Below are 27,980 nucleotides of genomic sequence, written 5' to 3' on the forward strand. Positions count from 1 at the left end.
TATGTCAATTTAACACTTAAATAAACAGATTATATTTCATTTTCACATCATAATATGCCTTTAAATAAACATGTATCTTACACACACACACACACACACACACACACATACACACACGTACACACACACACACACACACACATATATACAGCTGTTTTATTTCAACCCATATATCCACAGATGTAAAAGAACTTATTTTGCATTGCAAAAAGAATTTGCAAATGTGCATTTATTACAATTATAGTTGAAAACTGATATTCAAAATTCTAATTCTCAAGTTTCCCTAAAGGATGATGAACAAAAAGATAATGTAGCATCAAGTTCTTGATTCATGAACCATGATATTTTGCACAAATACTAACATTAAAAAAAAAAAACCCAAATAAACCATAGGCCTATGTGAACTAAAATTAGATATTAATCAATTGAAATGTTTCACCATTCTTGTTGTTTGCCTTCAAAGTTTACAGTGCCATGGTAAAGGTATTTCAAGATTTTGTTTGAGGTTAATGGGTGGAATCATGAAGCCATCTTTCACATCTGTCACACTGAGTCTGAAAGAAGCATTGGAGGAAACAAACACTTATAGTAATCATGTGTAATGCTTATTAAGATATTCTGTTGATATAAGGAGGGAGGCATGGTGGCGCTGGAGGAGGAAATGGTAATTTCCTCTTTATAATATTTAAACATATAGTTCTTTTTGCTTCAACTGTATACTGTAAGGGCGGCACGGTGGCGCAGCAGGTAGTGTCGCAGTCACACAGCTCCAGGGACCTGGAGGTTGTGGGCTCATTTCCTGCTTCGGGTGACTGTCTGTGAGGAGTTGGTGTGTTCTCCCTGTGTCTGCGTGGGTTTCCTCCGGGTGCTCCGGTTTCCTCCCACAGTCCAAAAACACACATTGGTATTGATGATTCCAGGTAGGCTCTGGACCCACCGTGACCCTGAACTGGATAAGTGGTTACAGATAATGAATGAATGAATGTTGAAGGGTACATAGATCTTATCCAGTGGGCACAGGTCAGCTGAAAAGATGTTGAGACAACATTTTTTCTTGACATCAGTTGACGGTCGAACTATGGCTGAATTGGGAAATTTTTTAGCAGTCTCTTTCCTGATGTCATTTTGATGTCTAATTCATGTAATTTTAATAAAAAGTTTCTTTAAAACCATACTTTAGTCATATTTGTGCTGTGTATTTAATGTTTCACACCAGACGTCTGTATTCGTAAGATCACATGTAAACATAAAGAATGTCAAATATGAAAGATCTAAAAAAAATGTTTAAAAATACATGCCCAGTCATAATCATAACATATATGTGAAACTGCAAAAAGGAGTAGTGTTTGTGATCCAGAACTAATCACCAACATCAGCTCCTGACCTCACTACTGTTTATGTGGCTGAATGCAATCAAATACACACCTCAATGGTTCATCTCCTGTTAAAGCCACATAAACCCAGGATTAATACCACTTATATTTTTATATAGCTTTCTCCGTATGGAGAATAGGATGCAAATGGACACTGCATATATAAGTTCAACCTGGGTAATTCCACCCGGTGAAGTGTACATTCTTGGGTAAGTCATTGATTCACACACACACACACACACATACACGTTAATACATACACCCAAAAACAACTTTCAAGTAAGTAGAAGAGTTTTAATATTTGTGCTCGTGTAAATACAGTGTCCAGGGCCAGAGCAAGCAGCAGGCAGGAAAGCATTGTGAGTTTAGTGCAAGCGTAAAAGAGCAAAGGACATTGTAGTATAATGGACAGTACATGGCTCATTCTGTGAGCGTCTGCATAGCTAAGACAACAGCGGAAATGTTTACTGAAAGCACTCTTCTATCTGAGAGGACGAAAGCATTAAAATAGCCCTACATCTGTACACTATACATTTATACACCTTTATAACCTTAAATAAGATCCCTGTTTACTCTACAACCAAATAACTACACGTTTACATCAGCCACATGTGTAGCGTCCTGTGGAATAAGGCAGTCTTTTACACCTTCCTGATCTACATCTTGCTCAGCTTATTAAAAAAAAAAAGAAAAAAAAAGAAAGACCAGATTCTCCAAGCACAGACATCGGTAATGCTTCTTGCATTTAGAAAACTCACACATGGCCTAGCACTGTACACACAGCTGCAGTTATGAAAGGTTGAAAAGAGCTAGAACTTTAATGTCACCACCCTAACTCTAAAGGTTTGTAGACACCCCTTATGTGGATATTTAATTGGGCAAACATCGATTTTACAATCCCCAGAGAAAAACATTGACAAACTGAGTCTACAATCTTCATGCTCAATGCCAAGCGCTGGCAAGTGGAGTATAAAGTCCATCAGCTGTGCAGCTCTTTTCTGGAGTGATGGTGCTCTACTGAATACATTTGGGACAAGCTGGAGTGCCAGAATTAATGATCTAATATTAGTGCCTGACCTAATGTTAATATGGATGAATCACACCTTTACCTAAAAGAGTAGAAGCTGTTGCTGCAGCAAAAAGGAACAGACTCCTGATTATTTCAAAAGAAATATTGGACAAATGGGTGTCTACATGCATCTGGCCAAAAAGTGCATCAAGACAAGGGGAAATTCCACTGATTTATAATATAAAATTTATTATTAAGACATAAACTGTTATTCGCAGTGGCTAAAGGAACACTAGGTATTATTTTTACTTAAAATTACAGCTTCAAAATCATTGTGATGCTCCACTGAGCTGTAATAGAGAATAGAGCCTCTATTGTTGCTAATCTGGAATCCAGGCTGCACACTGCAGTACTTTCAGTACAGTGCTGTAACAGTGAATTACACTCTGTTACTGTAGAGGGAGCCCAGGAGCAAAAAAAAACCCAAAAACAAAACAAAAACAAATCTAACCTACTGTCATTTTAAAAGTGAAATGTCATTGACATTGTTTACATCTCGATGACTTGATTATAAGGATTTTTTTTAAATATTAGTGAAATATTCCCTCAGATAACAATAACAGTGTCATTGTCCAAAACATCTCAGTTTTCTAAATTCAGGTCATCTCAACCCCTCTGAAAGACAGGATTGTACAAAGCTAAACCCAAACCCCATAGTTTTCAGTGTTCTTCATCCATTTGCGTCCAACCTTCTGCTCAAGGCACTCTTAAAGGTTTTCCTCCTGAAATCAAGTAATGTCCAAAGTCTCTGTGTTTCCGATTGCAGCATTTCTGTCAATTCTAATAGATAACACAGTCCACATGAGCACAGCACAATCTTGAGCTTCTTGAGGCTTCACAGTGATGATGTGATCCCTCCTTGGCTTATTTACAAACAGAATGGGCTTAATTCAAACTCAGAATCAGGATATTATTTAAATATAAACTGGATTTTCACATAAATCAAGGGAGGCGCTACATGTCAACAGGCTTGGCTTATGTACACCTATGTACAGTGGCAATGTACAGACATGTGTGCGGTCAATGTTGTGGTCATAGCTAGTAGAAACATGTATACAGTTTGTAGTATTAAGGTCAAGTGTCTGTACACACGAACCAGGCTTAAACATAATGAAAAAATAACACTGTACATGGATTATGGACATATTCATATTCATGGGCGCACCTTAAAATATATATGCTAAATTTACATAAGTGAACCAGCATCTGCTCATATGAATGAATATTTACATGATTACATAAGCATTAGCCTTTAAATACATGCCTACATGAGGTACAGATATAGAAGGCCATGACCCCCAGCTCAGCGGACCCCGGTCCCGATCCCTAGGACCCTTATATCAGCCGCTCTAGGGTTAATAAAAATAAGTGAGATGAGCCACGAACAGGAGAAAATGCAAATGTGTGCCTCAGTCCTGGGAAGATACCGGAAAGCAGGGGTGTCAAACATACAGCCCTGATCTAGTGCTTACTCAGCCTGTATGTACACTCACTGTCCATTCTCTCAGCTCCACTCTCCACACGGGTCACTTTTTTGTTCTACAGTTACAGAATGTGGTCCATCTGTTGCTCTGCATACTTTGTTTGTCCACTGACAATGACACTGAAGTATGATGAATGTGCTTTAATTTGTTTGTATAAAAGATTGGATTTTTGGGACCTTAAGCTTATACTGAAATTTAGTCTGGACTCAGGAACATCTCCACTTCCCCAACCAAGATTGAAGTCTGAGATAGCACCTACATCTGGACCAGAGGGTCGTAAAATGAACACTACAGGCCACTCCAGGCCACTCCAGGCCCGTTTATGACCCAAGGTCTCCAGAGGGGCAAGAAAGGAATTTTGGGTGATGACAGAGACACCATCAGTGAACAACATATGCCCTCTGTAAAACTGCTTAATCAAAAGCTTTTCAAACCATACAATTATACCTTAATTCCCACTGGTTTCAAGTTGCATATGGGATGCGACTGTGTAAACTTAATTTCAGTTGGACAATCAAAAGGGAATTATAATGATATGTTTAAAATGAATTTTAATCACGAATCACTAGCATCTTCACATAGCAGCTATCTGCTAGATATTATGTGTGTCCTTTGGTTAAGAATTTTGCAAAATATTGTTTTGGTCTTTATTCATTCATTCATTCATTATCTGTAACCGCTTATCCAATTCAGGGTCGCGGTGGGTCCAGAGCCTTCCTGGAATCATTGGGCGCAAGGCAGGAATACACCCTGGAGGGGGCGCCAGTCCTTCACAGGGCAACACAGACACACACACACACACACACATTCACTCACACACTCACACCTACGGACACTTTTGGAGTTGCCAATCCACCTAGCAACGTGTGTTTTTGGACTGTGGGAGGAAACCGGAGCACCCGGAGGAAACCCACGCAGACACAGGGAGAACACACCACACTCCTCACAGACAGTGACCCGGAGCGGGAATCGAACCCACTACCTCCAGGTCCCTGGAGCTGTGCGACTGCGACACCGTGCCGCTCCATTGTTTTGGTCTAAATAATATTATTTTGTGTTTACATATAATCTTTATATTGCATCTTAATTAATCTCTCTCAAATGTAATCACTTGCTCCAGGCTCTCTTGAAACATCTACACTCATGTGAGAGACTCATGTATAACTTGATTATATAAGGAATATTCTTTGTACATAATTGCAAAGCATGGTTCAGGAGATGTAACAATTTTGGCCATTCACTCTTAAAGTCTTTGTCTTGCCAAATGTCATAAATTTTATGTGATGTCACTGCCTCAGTGCATTGAAGCGTTTAGGGCAGAGTCCGAGCTTGTAGTCAGTTCTTAAAATGTAGAAAAAGAGAGAAGAAACGAGGGGGGTGGTAGAGGGAGTGAAAGGCAGAAAAGGAATAAAAGAGAAACGGAGATTCACCCAAGGGTGAACGTGCTTCCAGTCAGGAAGTTCAGCTAAGAGAGCCATTGTCTCAAGACAATAATAAAGCAACTAAAGATCTGTATCCATGGTTGTATTAGCAAATTAGGAAGCTATAGTTAGTTCAGAGATGATCAGTGCCATGCCTAGAGCATGAAAGAGACCTCAGACTTCTGAACCCTGAAAGATGTGGAACAAGAGCTTCAGGCCCAGAAAGGCCCAGGACAGACGTGCATGGACATGGCTTGCATAAGGAATCAGATTCTATGAAGGAGAATGCACGCATACCCCTTCAGAATGCCACCTGCTCTGACGTAGCGGTATCTAAGGCTGTGTCTCTGACCAAAAGCCCAGTGGAAGAAGAGGAATTGCCGCTGGTGCATTGCTGCGAGGCCCATGTCTACGAGGGGCTCCAGAAAACCACAGCTTCTTTGAAGTCCCCTGCTTGCATCATCTCCACTCATCTCCTTAGGTCATGGTTTATTTCATTTCATGTCTCAGAGGTTGGAGTTGAGTGTATTGCTGAGATAACTACCCTAAATCCTAAAAGGGTTATAGTTTATCATAGAGAAATTCCCTCATGTATTAATCTCCCCCCTCCCTCATTTATCGATGTAGTCAATTTCATTATATGAATGTATAATCAATATTTGACATACATTTATTGAACCAATAATGTTGATAAAACCAATCTTTTGTTATTTATTTGTGTGTGCACTTTTATTTTACGGATTCCTCGCTTTCGGATCAGATTAAATTTTGGAGTCAAGAACCCTTCTGTGGATTAAGCATAACAAAATTATTTAATGAATTAGTAATTAAATTATAATTAATTACTACTGACTCCGCTACAACGTGTTGGCAGTGTGTTAATCTGTGTTCTGATGATAAGAGTGGATCAGACACACCAGTACTTCTGGAGTTTTTAAACCCCTCAGTGTCACTGCTGGACCAAAAATATGCCATCAACCAAAAACATCCAGCCGACAGCATCCTGTGGGTGATGTCCTGTACATCTACAAGGTGGACCAACGAGGTAGGAGTGTCTAACACAGTGGAAAATTAGTGGACACAGGGTTTAAAAACTCCAGCAGCACTGCTGTCGGATCCACTCATACGACCACAACACCCACTAACACACCACCACGTCAATGATACCAGAGTGCTGAGAATTATCCACCACACAAATCATACCTGCTTTGTGGAGGTCCTGAGCATTGAACAACAAAGATATAGGGGGCTAATAAAGTATGCAGAGCAACAGGTAGACTATAGTCTGTAATTGTAGACACCTAACTCTCAGTTACATGAAAATAAAATGAATTCATTGTTTAATTTAAACTATTGCTGAGTGCTGCCCGAGTTTGACACTCCTGCTTTAGAGAAACTAATATGTTAGTCATTGTACCAGAGCCGTCAGTTTATCTGCTACAAAGTCCTATTCTGAGACCATGGAGGGTCTGGAGGAGATGATGGTGCCGTCCATGGAGGAGAAACTGTGGAGAGAGTGAGAACTCCTCTGCCCAGAGGAGTGGTCAGTCCAGGCCAGTGTGTGAGGAAGATAGAGGAGTGCAGAACCTCCCCAAAAGAAGTGCTGTTCACCAGGAATCTGTCCTGAAAGCCCAGCAAATGGTCAGCCATCAGAGAGGAGGGGTGGGAGTCGATCCTGGGCCAAGACAGAGGGAGCTTGGACGCTGGGGTGACCGCTGAAGGACCGGGATGCATCTAAACAAAAAGACAAGGCAAACGTTTGTACAAACCATTGAGAGAAACCAAGACTTAAAGCCAATATGTTGTGCTGCTTTAGTTTAGAGCTGGAGCCATGAGGCAATCACTGCTGGCAATTTGAATAGGTCCATAATTAAACAAATATTTTCCATCTTTATCACATCCTCAGGGCGTCAATCAGGCTCCTTTGTTATTCACAAGAGCCTTCAGGCTCCATTTCAAATGCTACTCTGGAATCCAGACATGCCTGTAAATGTGATTTCTGTTGTGATCTCATGTTTGGTAAGTTATAAACAAGATAAAGAGGCAGTGGTTATACATTCAAACCTGAAGATCGCAAAAAGGCAGAGATTTTAGTATAGTGGTCCTACAGGGGTTGGACAATGAAACTGAAACACCCGTCATTTTAGTGTGGGAGGATTCATGGCTAAATTGGACCAGCCTGGTGGCCAATCTTCATTAATTGCACATTGCACCAGTAAGAGCAGTGTGTGAAGGTTCAATTAGCAGAGGGTAAGAGCACAGTTTTGCTCAAAATATTGCAATGCACACAACATTATGGGTGACATACCAGAGTTTAAAAGAGGACAAATTGTTGGTGCACGTCTTGCTGGCGCATCTGTGACCAAGACAGCAAGTCTTTGTGGTGTATCAAGAGCCACGGTATCCAGGGTAATGTCAGCATACCACCAAGAAGGACGAAACACATCCAAAAGGATTAACTGTGGACGCAAGGGGAAGCTGTCTGAAAGGGATGTCCGGGTGCTGACACGGATTGTATCCAAAAAATTGATCCATTGATGTTTCACATTGTCCAACTTTACTATTTTCCCCACATCCGGGAGAGTTAGATCTGTGGAGAAGCCCCAAAGAAGTGTACCACCCAGACTGTTGCATGCCCAGAGTGAAGCATGTGGGTGGATCAGTGATGGTTTGGGCTGCCATTTAATGGCATTCCTTTGGCTCAATACTTGTGCTAGATGGGTGCGTCACTGCCAAGGACTACTGAACCATTCTGGAGGACCATGTGCATCCAATGGTTCAAACAGTGTATCCTGAAGGCGGTGCCATGTATCAGGACGACAATGCACCAATACACACTGCAAGACTGGTGAAAGATTGGTTTAATGAACAGGAAAGTGAAGTTGAACATCTCCCATGGCCTGCACAGTCACCAGATCTAAATATTATTGAGCCACTTTGGGGTGTTTTGGAGGAGCGAGTCAGGAAACGTTTTCCTCCACCAGCATCACGTAGTGACCTGGCCACTATCCTGCAAGAAGAATGGCTTAAAATCCCTCTGACCACTGTGCAGGACTTGTATATGTCATTCCCAAGACGAACTGTCGCTGTATTGGCCGCAAAAGGAGGCCCTACACCATACTAATAAGTTATTGTGGTCTAAAACCAGGTGTTTTATTGTCCAACCCCTGTATATAGCCACAAATAATTACAGACAAAACATCGGAGCCAAAAGAACCCTCCATTTTGTACACTCTACTTTCAATTACACTAAGACTCATGCTAGACGACTGCTGCTGTGTTACATTTTGAAGCATTTGGATTCGCTGGGTGGGAGTACTGAACTCTGTAAGCTGAAAACTTTTAAGAGGGTCTGGAGCAGGTTTTCTGCCTTTAACAGGAAAACAGCAGGATATATTTAACTGTAATTTTTTTTTTTTATGAACTCTACTTTGGGTTTCCTTTACTGGAAAAGGGACATATGATAAAAATCTCTTGTTTGGATGTCCTTTGCTCTTAGCTATCTCTTGTGTATTTTCTTATTTATGTAAGGATCTGAAACCCATCCAACCACAAGCTGTGAAACAAGACCGCATGCTCAGTTTCCTGTGGGAAAGTCAGAAACAGTGGGATAAAAGGGGCCGTTCCGAATCTTTAGAACTGCCCCACCCCCTTGTCTGAGTCTGTCCTATCACAGTGATGGAACTGCATTCATGTGAAAAAGATTAACTTAAAGGCTGCAAAACAGATACAATGAGTGCAGAAAAATAAAAGAGCTGAGTAAAAACAAAGAAAGTGAGAACAGAAAAGAAAGAAAACTGAGCGAAAATGGCTAAAAACCAGAGGTTCTGCTCTTTGCCCCTCACTGCTGTGCACACAGGTCGGGGGTGGACAGCAAGCAACTCATAATAATTTAAACAGGCGCTGAAAATGGCCATTCTGAACAGGACTGTTTAGACAGGGGAACATTCTGTTGTGGGGCTTGTGGGGTTTTTACCAAAGCAGGTCACAGATGTTTAATTAAGAACCAGAGCGGTGTTCCGCTGTGGAGAAGAGGGGGTGGTAGTTTTCTGTCGCCCTCACCCCTCCAGTGCTCCTAAACCTGGTCCTGGTGGTCTGTAGGGGTCGCTGGCTGAGAGGGAGATTTTGTGTGGGTGCCCGTTCCTCATGACCCCAGGTTCCCACCAGGGTGTGCAACTCTATAGGGAATAGCCCTGTTTTGTTGTTGCTGTTGTTGGCCTGAGCCTGAGCCAGGCCCGTCACTGGGAGGTGGGGAGGTGGGGTTGACCCTGGGGCCATCGGCTGAGGCTGAGTGGAGGCTGTCGGTGGAGGTCCTGACCCTAAGACATCAGTGAGAAATCAATAATCAATAATCAGAAAATAATCAAGCAATCAATGCACTTAAAGTGACTTCATGTTTAATTTTAGAATTTTTTTGTTGTAATTTATTTTTTTCCCCATATTTATATGTCACAGACAAATTCACTCATTATCTAATCATAAATAGAATATTCAATAAATAATCTCAATGAGAATATATATTAACTACATTTAATGTTTTAAGTTTTCAAAACATAATTGCTTTAAAATATTAAATTGTTAACTACTTTTAAAAATAAAATCTAATGAGAAATATTGCGTAATAAATCAGTCCCACTCAAAACCTAAACACAGAGCAGTTTCCCAGACCAAGTCGAGACTTAAAACATATTTCCGATTACATTGATTTGTGTAAAAGAGGATGGCTTTGACCCTGCTCAGACCCTGGTTTTGATATGTGAAGCTAATGATTATTTACTTAGCTTTATATTTAGTAAAAGAAATAACTCCCCTCTGTCACAGTGCAGTTTTGCTCAGTTAATAGTATAATACTGCTACCGTCTAAGTCCTGTCGTACTCTAGAACCACAGACCCCATGAATGAAGTATTTCAGAGGAAGAAGAGTGAAGGGTAAAGTGATATTTACTGCTGCTGCGCTCTTTTCCCAGACACAGTCGTTTCAGGGTGGACCCTGAAGGACAGAGGATAGAGTTAGAGTTCAGAGAAAAAGAGCAAACACAGAGACATCTATAAAGACATACACCACTGTGAACAAATCAGAGACCACTCTTCAGCTGACTAATCTAAGATGGTTGGAAAAATGAAAATGTTTAATTCAAAAAGTGTACATACTTTATTCCAGTGTTTTTTTTAAAGAGGCTGATTTCACTTTTCAAAGAAATCTGCTGCCTCAAATTTAGTCTCAGTTTGCACTTTTTTCCTCCAGATCTAGGTCAATAATAAACACCCACTCCGTGTGGCCAGTCAAATTTGTGCCTATTTCCCTTCCGCTTTTGTTCTGCATCCTTTCTGGCCCAGAGTGTTGAGCTGTGCTTCGTCATAATGGAAGGCTTTTAATATCTCCAGTGCTTGACTTTCTCTGACTTTCTCCTTCTGTATCCAAGTAAATCTCACATAAAATCTTCTCAATAATTGTTTTTACATTTTTTGTGCATTTGACTGAAATATTGACTGGACATTAAATAAAGAGTGGATGGTCTCTGATTTTTGCACAGTTCTGTATCAGGTTAAAAACAATGTTGGAGACAAAGGATGGAGAAAACAGCAGGCAGTGACTAAATCCTGAACTATACAACAAACATAACGAAACAGAGAGGCCTTGCGTAATGGCTGGCACGAGCAGATGGTTTGGATTAACCGAGCCAGAGTCCAGTTTCAGTTTCAATTTGAGTGTTTACTTTAAACATGTCTCAATTAGTTAAAGTTCCTGAGATTTAGTAACAGGAAAACACAGAAACAAAGCCATAGAAACTGTTTCTCACCCAGAAAACTAAGAGAAAGGAACAAGAGCCTTTACCGAGGTACTCTTGCACATATGATGTCCATTTACAGTTAGTTTTCTGTGTTCTCTGGAGTGAACTGTGCTCACTTCCTCATGGTGTACACAGCTTTAAACACCTCTTCATTTGGTTGAATTATTTTTGACCTGCAGCTTATTGACATTCTGCCAGACCCAGCTGGTACCATAGGTGTCTTCTTAATGACTCAACAATTCATGTGTCTCTTGTTCAGACACGTTAATAATCCTTTCACACACCTCACATGTACCGCATACTGTTGACGCCCTTACCCAGAAGTTCTTACAGTTTAAAAATCATAGTTGGAAGAGAACATGATTTTAGGATTCTCATGGGTGCCTGCCCAAGCTGGGAATCGAACCTTAGACTCTTGGTTGGAAGGGGTCACCTGCAGAGCTCCTTAGTTGAAAGCACAGATTATAAGCTTGTATTTGTTTAATTTTCTTTTTAAATCCATTGTGGTCCCCAATTCTTTCCCCCAATCACACAGTGCCCCCAGCCTCAGTGGAGGATGAGGCGAACACATGTTTCCTCTGAGACATGTGAGGCCAACCGACACACTACTTCTCATCAAATTGCTATTGATGCAACACTGGGTAGCTTGATGCCCCGGAGGAGAACATACACTGTCCAGATCTGTCACATCAGCCAACAGATGCCCCTCATAGCTAGCACCATGAGCAGAGATGCTGGGGAGAGGGGGCCACCCTAAATACACTGAATGAGGCTATTTCACTGCAGCCCTGCTCAGAAGGTACACTCTTGTTTCAAAAGTAGGAGACCCGGTGAATATTCTTATGATTATAATTTAAATGCCATGTAATGATGCTGAAATAAATGGAAAGAAGTGTTAATTAATTAATTAATTGTCTGTAACCGCTTATCCAGAGCCTACCCGGAATCATTGAGCGCAAGGTGGAGACACACCCTGGAGGGAGCGCCAGTCCTTCACAGGGCAACACACACTCACACCTTCACTCTCACACTCAAACCTAAGGACACTTTTGAGTCGCCAATCCACCTACCAATGTATGTTTTTGGACCGTGGGAGGAAACCCGCGAAGACAGAGAGAACACACCTAATTCCTCATAGACAGTCACCCGGAGCAGGGCTCAAACCTACAACCCCAGGACCCTGGAGCTGTGTGACAGTGACACTACCTGCTGTGCCACTGTGCCGGCCTAAGACGTGTTTAAAGCTATGTAAATGTAAATCATTATGAATTCATTACTTGAGTATAATTAAAGATATAAAATCGTGATTATATTAAAACAATGAAAATGAAAATCAAAGCAAAACGTCGATACTGTGTTGTGACTTTGGGAGACTCGCAAAATCCAAACATCCATCATAGTGCCATAATCCTCTGGTCTTTGTACAAAGTTAAAACATTAGCCTTAAATTGACACTCCAGCAAAAATCCGGTGACTCAAAATTCACCTGTAGAACCCAAAGGGTCAAAATCACGCGGGCTGAAAATGGGAGGTGGCAAAATGCTGGAGTGTTAATTTAAGGAGGTGTTTACACTGATATGGAGAGGAGAGAGAGAGAGAGAGAGAGAGAGAGAGAGAGAGAGAGAACGAGAGAGAGAAATAAAGAAGAGAAGACTGCTGAGTGTTTTGGGTGGGGGGAGAGGAGAGAGATACAAACAGATGGACAGAGAAAGTGGCCCACTGAGGAATCGAGCGCGAGGTTTACTGGACTTATAGGACACTCTCTCGGCTGCTGGGGGATAGTGAGGCCAACCTGCAGAAAGAAAGGAGGGATGGAGAGAAGAAAAGGAGGAAAATGTGAGCAGGAGAACAGGAGTTCTTGCTGCAGCCCTAGTCATGTAATTTCTGCATAAGGTGCTTTATATGCACACAATCATTCTGACCAACTGTTATGCACTACCGGAAGTGCAGGGGGTGATATAGCATCTACTGTTTCATTAAAGTAGTGCTTTGTAATGTTGTGTAACATTTCTAAGGCCTACTGCGTGTGCTGTGAGCTGACCTTGAGCTGGGTGGCCGTAGGCTCCAGGTCCCTCTCCCTGCTGGAGTCCGGTGTAGATGTTGTCTGAGGACAAAGAGCCTTTGAGGGAGCAGGGCTGCTGAGTTTGGACGGGTTCGGACACTGAGCTGGGCAGAGTCCCAGTGCCAGCGCGAGAGCGGCTCTCTGAAAACAGCGATGCCCTCGCTGGAGAACCGTTAAGACTCAGAGATGGCTCACCTGAGCAAAAAGAGACAGAAAATGTGCACCCTAAAATAATAGGATTCCTTATTTACACAGTGTATATTCAGGAAAGGTGTGGGATCATAAACAAAACCTGCCCTGAAAAATCAAAGCAGAAGCTCAGGCCGGGATCGAGGGACTCACTGTTCTTGGCGTCGCTGGTTTTACTGCTGTCGCTCGTCTTGGTGACGCTGCGGAGCTGCTGGACGAGAGGACTGAGCAGTTTCCCTGCTCTCAGCCTGTGTTTGCTGGTCTTTCGTCTGCGTCCAGCAGGGGGCAGCGTGGACGAGAATCCAGGAGGGGCTGCTTTGCCAAGACGCTGATAGAGAAGCTCGACCTCCCCGCGCTGATGAGCCTGCAGCTCAGAAATCTCCTTCATGTGTCTGTTAGGCAAAGGAGAGGTAATGTGTAACATATTCCTCCCTCTTCGCCACAGTGGAACACATTTCTATTCACATAATGAAACATCTGTGACCTGCTTGGGTCAAAACCCCACAGCAGCCTTGTCCCTCTGTCTAAACAGAACAGTTAAATAATAATGAGCCGCGCACTGCTCTCCCAGACCCGAGTGCACAGCAGTGAGGAGCAAGAAGCAGAAGCTCTGGTTTTTAATGTTTTCTCTCTGCTCTCATAAAGCGGGTCCAGTGCTGTGATTGGACAGACTCAGACGAGGGGGTGGGGTAATTCTAAAGTCTGTGCCCTTGACGTCAGAAGTGGAGCCGTATCAAAACGGCTCATTTTATCCCATGTTTTCTGATTTAAGCAGCACACCGAAAACTGACTGGATGGTCTTGTTTCATATGTCCCCTTTAATTTACAAAATGAGCTATTCATCTTTTAATATTTATACCTGAACATGCACACGAATGTTGATAACCACTAGTGTAAGCACAGATATATCCCAAGCTGATTCACTCACTTCTCTCTGAGTCTCTGCAGCTCTCTCTTGACATCCGTGTCCTCCATCTCTGAGTCATTGTCGCTGCTGGCGTAGACGTGGCGCCCAGGCGAGTCCGAGCTCTGGACGCTGCTGCTGCGACCGGTGCGCTTTAGGAAGGCCACCGCCCTCTTCATGAGATCACTTCCCCTCCGCTCTGAGCGCCCGAGGCGGGATGGCGGGGTCGTGGGTGGCAGTTTGACCGGACTGCTGTCAGCGCCAGAGTCAGAGGACAGGAACTTTGCCGCATGTATATCTACAATGATAGATGTGTGTGCTCGTGGGACAGAGCTCCTCCCACTCGCAGGGGGTGGAGCCTCCAGGTAGAAATCAGGTGGGGCTGAGTACCTGCTGCTGCGTTTCCTGCGTGTGACCTCATCTTCTGCGCTGACCACAGAGAAACGGCCAACATTGATCGGAACACTGGGTTCCGTATATAAACTGCTGCGCTCCTCAAAACAAACACTGGGGTGCGCTGGAGAGGCAGTGCTGCTCCAGCTGTGCTGTGTTCTCTGCCCCGTCAGGACGTCTGGAGGACCCAGAATCATCTGAGGATTTACATATCACATTAGATGCATGTCCAAATATTAGTGGACACATGAAAAAGAGTGAAATAACTACTGCCTATAGCCTATGTTTACCATGCTCAACTACAGGTGCTGGCTAGTATACAAATCGGATTCCAAAAAAAAAAAAGTTGGGACACTAAACAAATTGTGAATAAAAACTGAATGCAATGATGTGAAGGTGCCAACATCTAATATTTTATTCAGAATAGAACACAAATCACAGATCAAAAGTTTAAACTGAGAGAATGTATAATTTTAAGGGAAAAATATGTTGTTTTAAAATTTCATGGCATCAACAAATCCCAAAAAATTTGGGACAAGGCCATTTTTTACCACTGTGTGGCATCCCCCCTTCTTCTTACAACACTCAACAGACGTCTGGGGACAGAGGAGACCAGTTTCTCAAGTTTAGAAATAGGAATGCTCTCCCATTCATGTCTAATACAGACCTCTAACTGTTCAATCGTCTTCTGCCTTCTTTTTCGCACCTTCCTCTTTATGATGCGCCAAATGTTCTCTATAGGTAAAAGGTATGGACTGCAGGCTGGCCATTTCAGTACCTGGATCCTTCTCCTACGTAGCCATGATGTTGCGATTGCTGCAGAATGTGGTCTGGCATTATCTTGTTGAAAAATGCAGGGTCTTCCCTGAAAGAGATGACGTCTAGATGGGAGCATATGTCGTTCTAGAACCTGAACATAGTTCTCTGCATTAATGGTGCCTTTCCAGACATGCAAGCTGCCCATGCCACAAGCACTCATGCAACCCCATACCATCAGTGATGCAGGCTTCTGAACGAAGCGTTGATAACAACTTGGGTTATCCTTGTCCTCTCTGGTCCGGATGACATGGCGTCCCAGTGTTCCATAAAGAACTTCAAATCGTGACTCATCTGACCACAGAACAGTTTTCCATTTTGCCACACTCCATTTTAAAAGACCCCAGGCCCAATGCAAACGTCTCAGCTTGTGGAGCTTGCTTAGAAATGGCTTCCTCTTTGCACTGTAGAGTTTCAGCTGGCGTCGGCGGATGGCACGGTGGATTTTGTTAACTGACAATGCTTTCTGGAAGTGTTCCTGAGCCCATTCTGTTATTTCCTTGACAGTGGCATTCCTGTTTGAGGTGCAGTGACGTTTAAGGGCCCGGAGATCACGAGCATCTAGTAGAGTTTTACGGCCTTGACCCTTATGCACAGCAATTGTTCCAGATTCTCTGAATCTTTTGATGATGTTATGCACGGTTGATGATGATAACTTAAAAGTCTTTGCTATTTTACGCTGGGTAACACCATTCTGGTATCGCTGCACTATCTTTCTGCGCAACAATGGTGGAATTGGTGATCCTCTTACCATCTTGGCTTCAGAGAGACACTGACACTCTGAGAAGCTCTTTTTATGCCTAATCATGTTGTCAATTGACCTAATTAGTGTAAATTGGTCTTCCAGCTGTTTGTTATATGCTCAATTTCCTTTTTCCAGCCACTTATTGCTACTTGTCCCAACTTTTTTGGGATTTGTTGACACTGTGAAATTTTGAATCAACATATTTTTACAATTTTACATTTACTCAGATGAAACTTTTGATCTGTCATCTATGTTCTATTACGAATAAAATATTGACATTTGCCATCTCCACATCATTGCATTCAGTTTTTATTCACAATTTGTTTAGTGTCCCAACTTTTTTGGAATCCGGTTTGTAAAACACAAATAGAACATCCCTTTGACACCTTATAAACCCAGGCTTATTTAATCTTAGAAGACATATAATAATGCAGTAGTGTATATAAGAAGCTTGGACCGTGCCTTTAAAGTCATACTTTAAGGTTATTGGGTGAATTGTGTTTGCGAATGTAGAAGACACTTGCCTTAAATCGACTCCTGGATCCTGAGCAGGACGTGGAGTGGGGCATCACATGCTTCTTTGACACTGTGACTGAAGAGAGAAGCATTTTTACATTTGCATTTATATTTAGGGAATTTAGCAGATTCTCGAGAGCAAATTAAAACAGTGCATTCCTGTTTAGTTCCAAAATATCCTTAGTAGGACTTTGAACATCCTAGATGTAGATGTAGATAGCCAAATACAAAAATCAGTATGGATACCTAAATACCTTGAATAAATGTTAAATAAAGCAAGACAAAATAATAAGCCTTTAATAAGTTCAAGATAAATGCTTATTTTTAATCTTCATCAGTGAAACCTACAGCGTAGATTCCAGTCCTCCTGGAAAATGATTAACTCTGAAATCTACAGGAGACTGAACTAGGATCAGCTAAAAATGTCTTGCCATACCTCCAACAGCCGAGTCACTTAGAGCGCTCAGGCTGTCCACTCTTTCTGGGATCTGGGGCTAGAAGAGAGAAAACAAAGAAGAGAAGAAGTAAATGAGCAGCAAATTAGCAAAAGCAAAACAAGCAAGTAGAGATCCTGTTCCCCACAAGGGCCACCTATAAAACAACTTCCACTTTCAGACATGATGTTGATTAAAGAGTAATACAGATTAATGAAACACTATTTAGTGTTTTTACCATAAAAGTACAGCTTCAAAATCATTGTGACGCTCCACTGAGGTGAAAAAGAGTGAGGAAAACATCCCCCATTTCAGGACAGTGCTGTAAAACACTGGGTAGGGGGAGCCCAGTGTGTCTTACCTTGTGTTATTTTAAATAAGAGATATTTCTGCTTCTCTTTTTCCTGGAGGTAAAGGAGTAACATCTAAAAGATTCAGTGCACTTCACTTGAAATAAATGTCATGTTTGGGAAACAAAATGTAAAACAAACAAGGATCTGGTGTTTCCAGTTGGGGGCGCTAATCTTACCAGCTGTTCAACTGCTCTACTGAGACCCTCGATGCTGATGGGTGTGCTGGTTCCCGAGCCTCCGGTTGCACTCTCTGGACCAGGTGGAGACTGTATGTACTCAGTCCCTGATCCCGGAGTTTCGGCAGCATTGCCGGCTGGATACATTGGAGCGTATTCCTGATATAGCAGGTTCCTCAGCTTCTCGTCCAGGGTCTTAATGGTGCTGTCTACAAACCCAACTCTGCTGTCTGATTCGCCGGGAGCGTGGGGGTGCTGGGAGGGGGCGGGGCTTTGTGGCAGGGAGGGTGCTTTGGCCCCGCCCACTGTGGAGAAGGGCTGCTGCAGGATGACGGGGTGTTGGCCTCTTTCAGAGATAGACTGGAGCTGATCTCTCGCTGAGGGCGTGTCCTGTGTGAGCGGAGGAGTCAGAGGAGATGACGGCTGAATTCCAGTGCTAACGTCCAGAGCTAGTGGCATGACTAGCGGGCAGCAGGGTATGTTTTCTGTGAGCTCTGCCCCCTGCTGAACAGAGTGCAATGGAGACAGAGAGCTGAGTGCCGTGCTCTGAGGTTCATCCACGGTCAGAGAGTTGAGCAGAGGAACGCCAAGCTGACCCGAGACATGGGACACGCTTGAAATAGCGCCATCTTCTGGACAAGAGGCCGAGGATGAGGATAGCAGAGCGGCACCGAGTGGTGCCAGAGGGACAGGGGACAACGCAGCGAGGGATAAAGGATCAGTGGTGGTCAGAGAGAGAGGGCTGCAGAAGCCATGAGCATCACTGTCGCCAGATGGAGGCGCTGTGGCATAGCCTTCAGAATCTGAAAAATGTAAAGATCTCATATTATAAAATCTAAATAAAATATATTATTAATTAATAAGCATTGTTATCAGATTTTAAATCGCTAATATTTCAAAGGTAGATAGGAAAGGCCCTGGGGAATCAGAGGACACTGGGAACATGTCCCTCACCAATGAAATGACTGATTTAGTCCCCACCACATATCATATATATAAAAGCTCGCAGCAGAGTGATGGGAAATGGGCTGCTGTTCTTTTAATTGGACTGCAGGCTTGAGCATCCCTATATTTCAGTTATTTGTGCATTCCGCATGCTTTGCTAAATACACAGGCCTTATGTTACAGTCAGAGTGAATGAAGCTGATGATTAATGCTGTGGTGCTGTGGATCTGTGTTTGTTGGTGTGGTTCACTGCCGCGAAAGAGTCAGTTATAAAACTGGGTATTATCCTGGAGTTAATGATCTTAAGCCATGAAAATATAAGCAGAGAAACACATCTTTAACAAAAGTGTATTTGGCCATGAATATTAATATTACCAGGTCTGCATTCTTGTCCCCAGCACTTTTCAAAGCAATATTATGACCATTCTAATATTATCTTAATAAGAACATATATATATTTTTAAATAAACACTTATATCAAAATGAGTGTCTTGAGTGTCCTGATTCTCAAGGAAATGAGCAATTATTAAGGGATATTACATTTTATATATATAAATATAAATATATACATATTTTGATAAACTGCCTTTAGAAGCCGTGAAGGCTCTGCCTGAAGTGAATGAGAGAGAACGAGAATTGACTGAAAGCTGTTACCTATAGAGATGGAAGCAGATGGAGTGCTGCCCTCTGGAGGCTGAACTGAGGAACTCTCAGCTGGCTGAGCTGGGGTCCTCCCATCGCTTTGGGCAATGGGCAGAGATTTCTGAGGAGCTGCTGCTTCTGAGGACACTTCCTTACTGACCCCAGGAGGCTCGTCCACCGGACAAATAATAAACCACCTCTTGCCTGTGTGAAGAACTGTGGGAAAAATAGAAAAAAATCCTAATGTTAAATATATGGTGACCAGATCTGAGATGGTGAAAAAGAGGACACGTCTTTGTGCCGTTATATGCTTAGCTAAACCTATGTTTTAAGTCCTTTACACCTTTATTTGCTACACATGGGAATTTCTTTTTTAATTCATCCGAGAAATGACATTTACGTTTCGGCATAGCTGCTCAAGATGAGGGTAGGTACATGAGCTTTGCCTGACGTAACAAGGACTACTGACGTTAGCAAACTGACCAATTAAATTTTCACAGAGAAGGTTATCGACCAATAGCAGTAGCTCTACAGTCAGACCGTCCAATCAGAAGATTTTAGGCTACTCCACCACTCCCCCTTCTCACTCAAGCGAACCAATCGGAGAAGGGGAGGGCGGGACTAGTTTGTGAACGAAACGCTTCTCGAAATTCAATGTAAGCTCTAGAAAAACAAAATCCCGGACGTTTGTGAAATTCCGCCCTGACATTTTTTTAAGTCTAAAAAAGAGGATATGTCCGGGTAAAAGAGGACGCCTGGTCACCCTAGTTAAACACCCAAGAGAGTGGAGTCCCTCAGTTTGTAAAGAGGTTGTATTTGTATTAAAATTAGGATAAAATTAAGGGTACAACATTTATTCAGTCTGGAGCCTAGAATCATTGAGTTCTCCCAGGACTAAATGTGTGAAAATGTCCACAGGTGTGAATATATGAGTGACTGGCTGTGTGTTTGAGTGAATGGATTAACATGTGAAATTATCCACAAGTGTGAATATAAGAGTTTGTGATGCAATATCTTGAACAGGTGCCCTGTGTAGGGTGCACTCAGGGTAGGTTCTGGACCACAGCAACCCTGATCATTATGTGTGAACCTTCATTCATATGCATAAATCACCAAGGACCCGAAGACCTTGAAGATGTATTGCAGCGACACTACCTGAAGCACCCCCGAGCCTCCAGTATTGTATTGTAAGCAGTTGCAGATGAATGAATGAAGGAACTAACAAACGAACGAATGAATGAATCAAAAGCCATTGTACAGGATTATTCATTCATACTCAGATCAGAGCCTTCCTTTGTGCTCAGTGCACTATAATATGCACAACTGTCTTCATCAGTGAATGTTTACAGAGAGGCTTGGGAACAGAGGGGAGGAGTTTACCATTCTGCTGATAGACCGCCTGAGGAGTGCTGTCTCTCTGTTCTTTCCCTCCCTACAACACGACACACACAACATAATACACATCACTTTCCAAAAGAGAGATCAAAATCGAAATCTGACTACTGTCACATGTCAGGCATGTCCCCACCTCGTCCCCAACTCCACTAGGACCCTGTCCCTGAAGAAGAGTGTCCCTCAGAGTAGACAGTCTATCTCCCTCCACCTCCTCATTCAGCAGATCCTCCGCTTTGTCCACAATGTCCTTCAGCTGGTCGATGAAGATCTCCTTCTCTATGGGCAGAATGAAGCCATTCTCCACCTGAAGCACAGCAGATAAACATGGGGTATATTCTCACTCTGGCACTGGACTAGAGGTGGTACTTCACTGTTATATTGTTATACCAAAAACCTGGTGTTTCCCAGCCGTACATCTTGTGATATATATACTGTGGACATTTAAATTGTCTATAAAATCTCTGTTATAATATTAGCCTCAGAACTAAAGCTGAAAATACCTCACCATGTATGTAGCTATTTCCTCCGGAGCATCTCCGTCCAAATCGAACTTGAAGGTCACCATTTTGTGATTATGGGTCTCCAGCTGGCATTCCACCATTTTATCCCCTGTATCAGAAACCTAACAACAAAGAGAGGGGTGGGTACGATAAATAAACAGAGTGAAACTGGAAGCAGTTTATGCTGTGTTTTAAAGGCACAGAATTTGAAACTGGACAAAAAACACAGTAATCCTCACGTTGAGCATGCTGAGCTTGGGTTTGTTAGTTTTCTCCTGTCTTGAGCGAGTCCGGGCAGATTTACGGTGGTGTTTTCTGGGTTTTCCGTCTCCTTTCCCACCGCTGGTGGTGCCTTCATAGCTGTCGCTCATCTCTTTACCCGAGGCTGCATCTGAATTCACACTGGACACAGTGAAGACAGCATCAGTGTACTAAACATTATATTAACACATCCCTGCTTTATATAAACGCAGCACTGCTTTCTTAAAACACCAGGCCCCTGATTTACTAATGACAGTGAAAATACCATGAGAAAAAAACAACTTAAAACAACAACCTACCTGTCACATGTATAAATAGGAAGCGGCATTGGCATTGGCTCCTGCAACATATATATCATAAACCATCATTTATTGTTATTTTTCGTTATTATTATAAATGATAAGTAAACATAATTAGTAAAATCTCAATCTTCTGCATTTCTTAAGCTCAGAGAAAAAAAGTGAGCTTTGAAATGGTCCTGAGGGACCTGAGCTTGAAAACTTTCAGTACAGACGTGTTGTAAAATACACTTCTGACTTGGACTTGATAATCGGTGCTGGAATACGACAAAATCAGAGGCAAACCAAAAGTAAGCCTGACCAAAAGTCTGCAGTCTGTGAGGATCCACAATGTCTCCTCCTTCACCATAATTCTCAGCACTTGCTCCCCTCATGTGCTGAGCCCCCTCCTGTCCACATTGCTCACTTATGACTGCTCATCTAACCATCCGAGCTGTCATATTGTAAGTTTGCAAATGACACAGCAGTGGTTGGATGTATCACGAACAGTCCAGCTACAGGCAGGAGGTGGAACACCTAGAGGTTTGGTGCAGAAAATACAATCTCTGCATCAACTTTAAAAAGATGAAGGAGATAATCATGGATTTTAGAGGCAGAAACACTACTACTTTGAACGTCTGAGGATTGGCAGTGGAATAGGCTTCCACTTGGGTGTGCATCTGAATAACAACCTCTCATTGGCCACCAACACTTCCAGTTTGAACAGGAAGGCACATCAGCGGCTCTACTTCCTCAGGTGGCTGAGGCGTGCTGGACTAGGGAGCTCAGTCCTCACCTCCTTTTATAGATGTGTGGTGGAGAGTTTTCTATGCTCCAGTGAGGCACAGAAGCTACTCTGCTGCAGAGAGGAAAGCTCTGCAGAGGGTGGTGATGACTGCACAGAGGACTGTCTGAGTCAGCCTCCCCACCACCATGGATATTTACACCTCCAGATGCAGGTAGAGGCTCATCTGCATCATGAAGGACCTCATTCACCCAGCACATACACTTTTTGTCCTGCTCCCTTCAGGCAGGAGGTTGTGGAGCATTAAGTGTAAAACCTATCAGACTAAGAAAGAGCTTAATTCCAGAAGCTTTAAGACTCTTAAGTTCTTACATAACTATCACTGCAACGTCATTTTCATTGACAAACCACACTTTACCCGCGCTTGGTCACTTTATACATGTTTTTGCTGTCCATACCACCTTACCTACACTCTTGATCTATGTTGTTGCTTTTTAACTCATTTATTATTTATTGTATTTTTGGGCTGGGAAATAATTGAAAATTAATTGAAATCAACACTCAGAACTAATCTAATCTAATTAACATAATAATGTCTTAATTGATTATATCGATTATTTTTATTCTGTTATGTCCCCACTGTTGGATCATGTACTATCCCTTTAAAACCACGCTACCAAGCTGTTGTCACGTGATTCTGCCCCTATCTGCCACATGGAAGCAACCTATATTTTGACTATAATTAAGACAAAACGTGCTGTGTTTTGACTATAATTAAGACGACACTGAACAAAAAGAAGTCAGATGTAAACACTGCGAAGAAAAACAGTGACCAAAGCACAATCACACACCAAATATAAACAGTGCTTTCGTTCGACCTCATTTTGGGTCCACAAGACACAGAAGTGCTTTAGAAATGCTCACATTAGCAGAGATTCTTCCCAGATCTTTCCACCCACATTTATTCTACACTTTCGTAAGTCAGATTCAAGGTATTTAGTTGTTTTGAGATCAAGTCTGGCCCCTTGTGACTGATATTCTGTGTCTCTTTGAGCCTGTTCACTGTGCTGTATTGATGCTGACCATACCTCTTGGCTGTGCTCTGGTGCAGAGAGAGTGAATCCAGATGCTGTGTCGTGTGTTTTCTGAGTGCTGCTGGGTACAGAGCCACTCTCAGCTGCTGTCTGAGTACCAGCAAGCTGCAGCGGCACTGCTGAACTCTCAGAGACACTCTGAACCCTGTTTACCAGAGCTGCACATTGAGGAAACATCATTAGGTTATACACATAATACACATAATAGGAATTTTGAAACTTACTGCTCAGATAAATAGCTTTTAAATCTCATAATCTATGGTGCCTAAAGTTGGCACAGTACAGTATCTGCAGTGCATGTCCAAAATTATGTTGATACTCCTTCTAATTCTAGCCTGTGGAGCATTAGAACTGAGTTTTCTAGGGTGCTGCAACTCTAGTTACAGATTTATAATAATTTGGCATGATTTGAGAGGTGTTTGTGATCCAGAACTATTCAGCCAACATCAGAACTTGACCTCATTAAAGTTTATGTGGCTAAACACAATAAAATCTTCACAGCAATGTTTCATTAGAGCTGTACAATAATTCAAAATCAAACTACAGGGGTTGGACAATGAAACTGAAACACCTGGTTTTAGACCACAATAATTTATTAGTATGGTGTAGGGCCTCCTTTTGCGGCCAATACAGCGTCAATTCGTCTTGGGAATGACATATACAAGTCCCGCACAGTGGTCAGAGGGATTTTAAGCCATTCTTCTTGCAGGATAGTGGCCAGGTCACTACGTGATGCTGGTGGAGGAAAACGTTTCCTGACTCACTCCTCCAAAACACCCCAAAGTGGCTCAATAATATTTAGATCTGGTGACTGTGCAGGCCATGGGAGATGTTCAACTTCACTTTCATGTTCATCAAACCAATCTTTCACCAGTCTTGCAGTGTGTATTGGTGCACTGTCGTCCTGATACACGGCACCGCCTTCAGGATACACTGTTTGAACCATTGGATGCACATGGTCTTACTGGTGCAATGTGCAATTAATGAAGATTGGCCACCAGGCTGCTCCAATTTAGCCATGAAACCTCCCACACTAAAATGACAGGTGTTTCAATTTCATTGTCCAACCCCTGTATATCCCAATATAAAATGTTTTAATAACAATTACAGGGCACTGTTGTCAGTTCAGAGCACTCAGTTTTAAAGTTAGTTTAAAAATAAGCCAAGAGGTTTTTGTTTGATTGCAATGTCATGTTGCTTTCAGTTCTTGGCAGTTTTTCTGTGTTTTTTATTGTCAATATCGATATCAGAATTATATCGTATTGACTAAAATTAAGAAAAATATTGTGATATATATTTTGGTCATATCGGCCAGTTCTATGTTCAATATATAGTTCCAAGCCTTTCAAGAAAAGTAGAGATTGTTACTGCAGCCAGAAGCAACACAGTATTGATTAATGAACCTAATTCCAAGTGTCCACAAACTTTTGGAACTACACTGTTTGATACGTATATCAATCAATTTGGAATCAGCAAACGCTGAGATTTAAACATAAGACACAAACCACAGCTGGTTGTAGAAAATTCTGGCTCAGATTCATCACGTTGTGGAGGAGACTGCACACATGTCAGGTCATGGACATGAGACAAAGCTTCGTCCTAAACAGAGAGAGAGAGACAGAGAGGACATGGCATTGTGATTTAGACACATTCATTAATTATTCACTACACACTTATCACTACACACTGTGCTCCAGATAAAACTCTCAAATAACCTGTTGAGAGGGTCTCCACACATCCACAGTCTAGCCTTGGAGATATCTAGAAAGACTGGGCTCAAGCCAGAAACACACCCTGCACAGAGTACCACACACTCACCCAGTCACTCACACGCTCAGCCCTGTTTCACACAGTTTCAGCCTATCACTCAATCATTCAGATTTGTGGACAATTTCACACAGCCAATTCACCTACCAAAATGTGTTTTTGTACTTCAGGAGTGTATCCCAGATACGGTAATAAATTCAAACATGGCCACCTCCATGTGGGTGACCCACTCTGTGGAGCAAAGTTCATTTAGATAATTTTAAAAACAGTGATTGTTTCATATTTTTTGCAAAAATTACAGACTGCAACTTTAACTCATCAACAAGCATCAGCAAGCATAACTCTGAACAACAAAACAGTCCTCTGGTAAGGATAGGTACCTGTGTGGACGGTGTGGATGTGGAGTGTTCCTGCTGGAGGAGACAGGAGGACAGAGGCTGTGGTGGAATCTGAGAAAAGGGCAAAGACATCTGGCTGGATTGGGGCTGGAGAAGAGCACCCTCCGATGGAGGAGCAGGTGAATACACCTGCTGCTGTGGAGGTACAAGGGCCATGCCCAAGAGAGGGACTGGGCCTGGGACACTCAGGGGAGCAGATACAGGGGTCTGGGGGGTCCCTGCTCCAGGGATAGATGTCAGGGATTGAATGGGTCCAAGAGGCAGTGAAGCGTGGGCTGGACAAGGTGAGTAATAAGGGGAAGGTACAGAAGCACCACCACTGGGATAGGGAGAGGAATAAGGGACAGGGGAATATGGCATTGCTTCACTTCCAGCAGGAGTGCCTCCTGTTGGCAGGACAGGGAATGGCGAAGGGAACTGAGGAAGGAAAATGAAACACATACAAAAATAATCGGAAGGCACACAAGCACCAACAATGTACACTAAACGTATACTGAAAAGGTCAGAGATCACCATTTAGTTATTCAATATAGGATATATGTTTGTGGATTATTCTCACTCCAGTAGCATTGCTGTGTCTGATCCACTTGTACCAGTGCAACACACACTAACACATTCATTCATTCATTCTGTCAGTCATTCATTATCTTTAACCGCTTATCCAGTTCAGGGTCGCGGTGGGTCTGGGGCCTGCCCGGAATCAGTGGGTGCAAGGCAGAAACACACCCTGGAGGGGGCGCCAGTCCTTCACAGGGTGACACACACTCACACCTATGGACACTTATGAGTCGCCAATCCACCTACCAACGTTTTTGGACTGTGAGTGGAAACCGGAGCAGACACAGGGAGAACACACCAAACTCCTCGCAGACAGTCACCCGGAGCGGGACTTGAACCCATAACCTCCAGGTCCCTGGAGCTATGTGACTGCAACGCTACCTGCTGTGCCACCATGCCGCCCCAAACTAAAACAGAATAAGTGAACTTCCAAAGAAATGTTCAATGTAAATCAAGCTATGCTCCTGCAACTCAGTGCTATGGTCCTGAAAGGATGTGGAGTTGCCAATAATTTTTTTACTGGGAGAAAAACACTGTGCACTACAACTCCAAAACTGAGGTAAAGGACGAATACACTAAGTACTGAGAAATCATCTGTGCGATCATGGGTGTTTCTGCTCTCTTCCTGTTGTTGAATATAAACGGATGGATGGATAGATGGATAGATGGATAGATAGATACTTTATTGATCCCCAGGGGAAATTCACAATGAAACTAAATGGTGCTCTCTGATTTGTGGATGGTACTGTAACTAAAAAAAAACAGCATGAGACAATACCAAGATACAGCTAAGCCACAGATTTGAGCCAAGGTTTTGCTTGTTTAACCTGTGTGGAGATCTGCAGAGGCTGCAGAAGAGGTGTGGAGTGAACAGTTTGCTGTTGTTGAGGAGGGGGGACATTGCTCAGAATAGAGGATGCTGATTGGAGAAGGTGCTGCGGATGGGGCTGTACTTCAGCAGATGATTCCACAACTGGCTGCAGGGTTGATAAAGTCTAAAAGAGAGGATGTCAGTTAAGTGAAAAAGCATTGAACAACATGCTGATTAGAGCGGTGTGTGATATGATGACCTGATCATCATATAATACATAAAATATAAGTAAAATAAAAAATAAATAAAAAATAAAAAAATAATAAAATAAAATAATCCATGCCAACAGTGTTTTCAAAGATCTCTCCATCCACATGACCAGAAAGGCCCGCAAGGGTGTGTGGAAAAATTGCCAGCAAACTTTATATTCCAGGTTTTTAAATATGTAATCACAATCAGGTAGAAATCAATATTGCATGTTTAATGTGAGACTGTGTCTGGAATGTCCACAAGAAGAGAAATATTTTTAAAGAAATTTTCTCCTAAAATGGACACAGAATCTGGCCTCTATTATCTTTTATTTATTGTATTGTTGCATTTTTTGGAGATTTCCTTGAAACACTAGAATCTATCTCCAACAACTTTGTCATCACATACTGTAGTCGTTCATAGTAAAAACAAATGATCTTTGGCTTGAGATACTAGGGATTCAGATCAAAATGACAATCCAAAAGTCAATGAGAGATTAGCTTAGCGACAGCAGGATGAGGGTGTTTCTACAGATCTGGGTCGGTGGGTCTACCTGGGACAGGAAAGCTGCAGGATGGAGATAGAGGTGAAACTGAGAGAAATAAAAACA

At 42.5% G+C, this 27,980-nt stretch overlaps 1 protein-coding gene across 4 annotated transcripts in view; it reads right to left on the reverse strand.

The window, feature by feature from the left end:
- Positions 1-1,665: 1,665 nt before the first annotated feature.
- The window catches only part of wnk2 (WNK lysine deficient protein kinase 2), a 51,269-nt gene continuing 24,954 nt past the window's right edge, over positions 1,666-27,980 (reverse strand). The window contains exons 11-31 of one of the 4 annotated variants that reach the window (XM_066671059.1): positions 27,924-27,962; positions 27,138-27,305; positions 25,735-26,169; positions 25,093-25,186; positions 23,582-23,745; positions 21,770-21,810; positions 21,449-21,611; positions 21,215-21,331; positions 20,843-21,013; positions 20,695-20,746; positions 19,327-19,530; positions 17,728-18,530; positions 17,201-17,258; positions 16,773-16,840; positions 14,319-14,884; positions 13,544-13,782; positions 13,181-13,396; positions 12,860-12,931; positions 10,293-10,337; positions 9,410-9,666; positions 1,666-7,081 (exon numbers count right to left, since the gene is read on the reverse strand). In XM_066671059.1, the coding sequence (XP_066527156.1) occupies positions 6,785-7,081; positions 9,410-9,666; positions 10,293-10,337; positions 12,860-12,931; positions 13,181-13,396; positions 13,544-13,782; positions 14,319-14,884; positions 16,773-16,840; positions 17,201-17,258; positions 17,728-18,530; positions 19,327-19,530; positions 20,695-20,746; positions 20,843-21,013; positions 21,215-21,331; positions 21,449-21,611; positions 21,770-21,810; positions 23,582-23,745; positions 25,093-25,186; positions 25,735-26,169; positions 27,138-27,305; positions 27,924-27,962 (4,269 nt within the window). In that variant the 3' untranslated portion in view covers positions 1,666-6,784. Of the gene's footprint in view, positions 7,082-9,323; positions 9,667-10,292; positions 10,338-12,835; positions 12,932-13,180; positions 13,397-13,543; positions 13,783-14,318; positions 14,885-16,772; positions 16,841-17,200; positions 17,259-17,727; positions 18,531-19,326; positions 19,531-20,694; positions 20,747-20,842; positions 21,014-21,214; positions 21,332-21,448; positions 21,612-21,769; positions 21,811-23,581; positions 23,746-25,092; positions 25,187-25,734; positions 26,170-27,137; positions 27,306-27,923; positions 27,963-27,980 lie in introns of all 4 variants that reach the window. The other 3 variants (XM_066671058.1, XM_066671061.1, XM_066671060.1) reach the window with 3 other exon arrangements.

Source organism: Hoplias malabaricus, chromosome 5 (genome assembly GCF_029633855.1).
Source record: "Hoplias malabaricus isolate fHopMal1 chromosome 5, fHopMal1.hap1, whole genome shotgun sequence".
Lineage (NCBI taxonomy): Eukaryota > Metazoa > Chordata > Actinopteri > Characiformes > Erythrinidae > Hoplias > Hoplias malabaricus.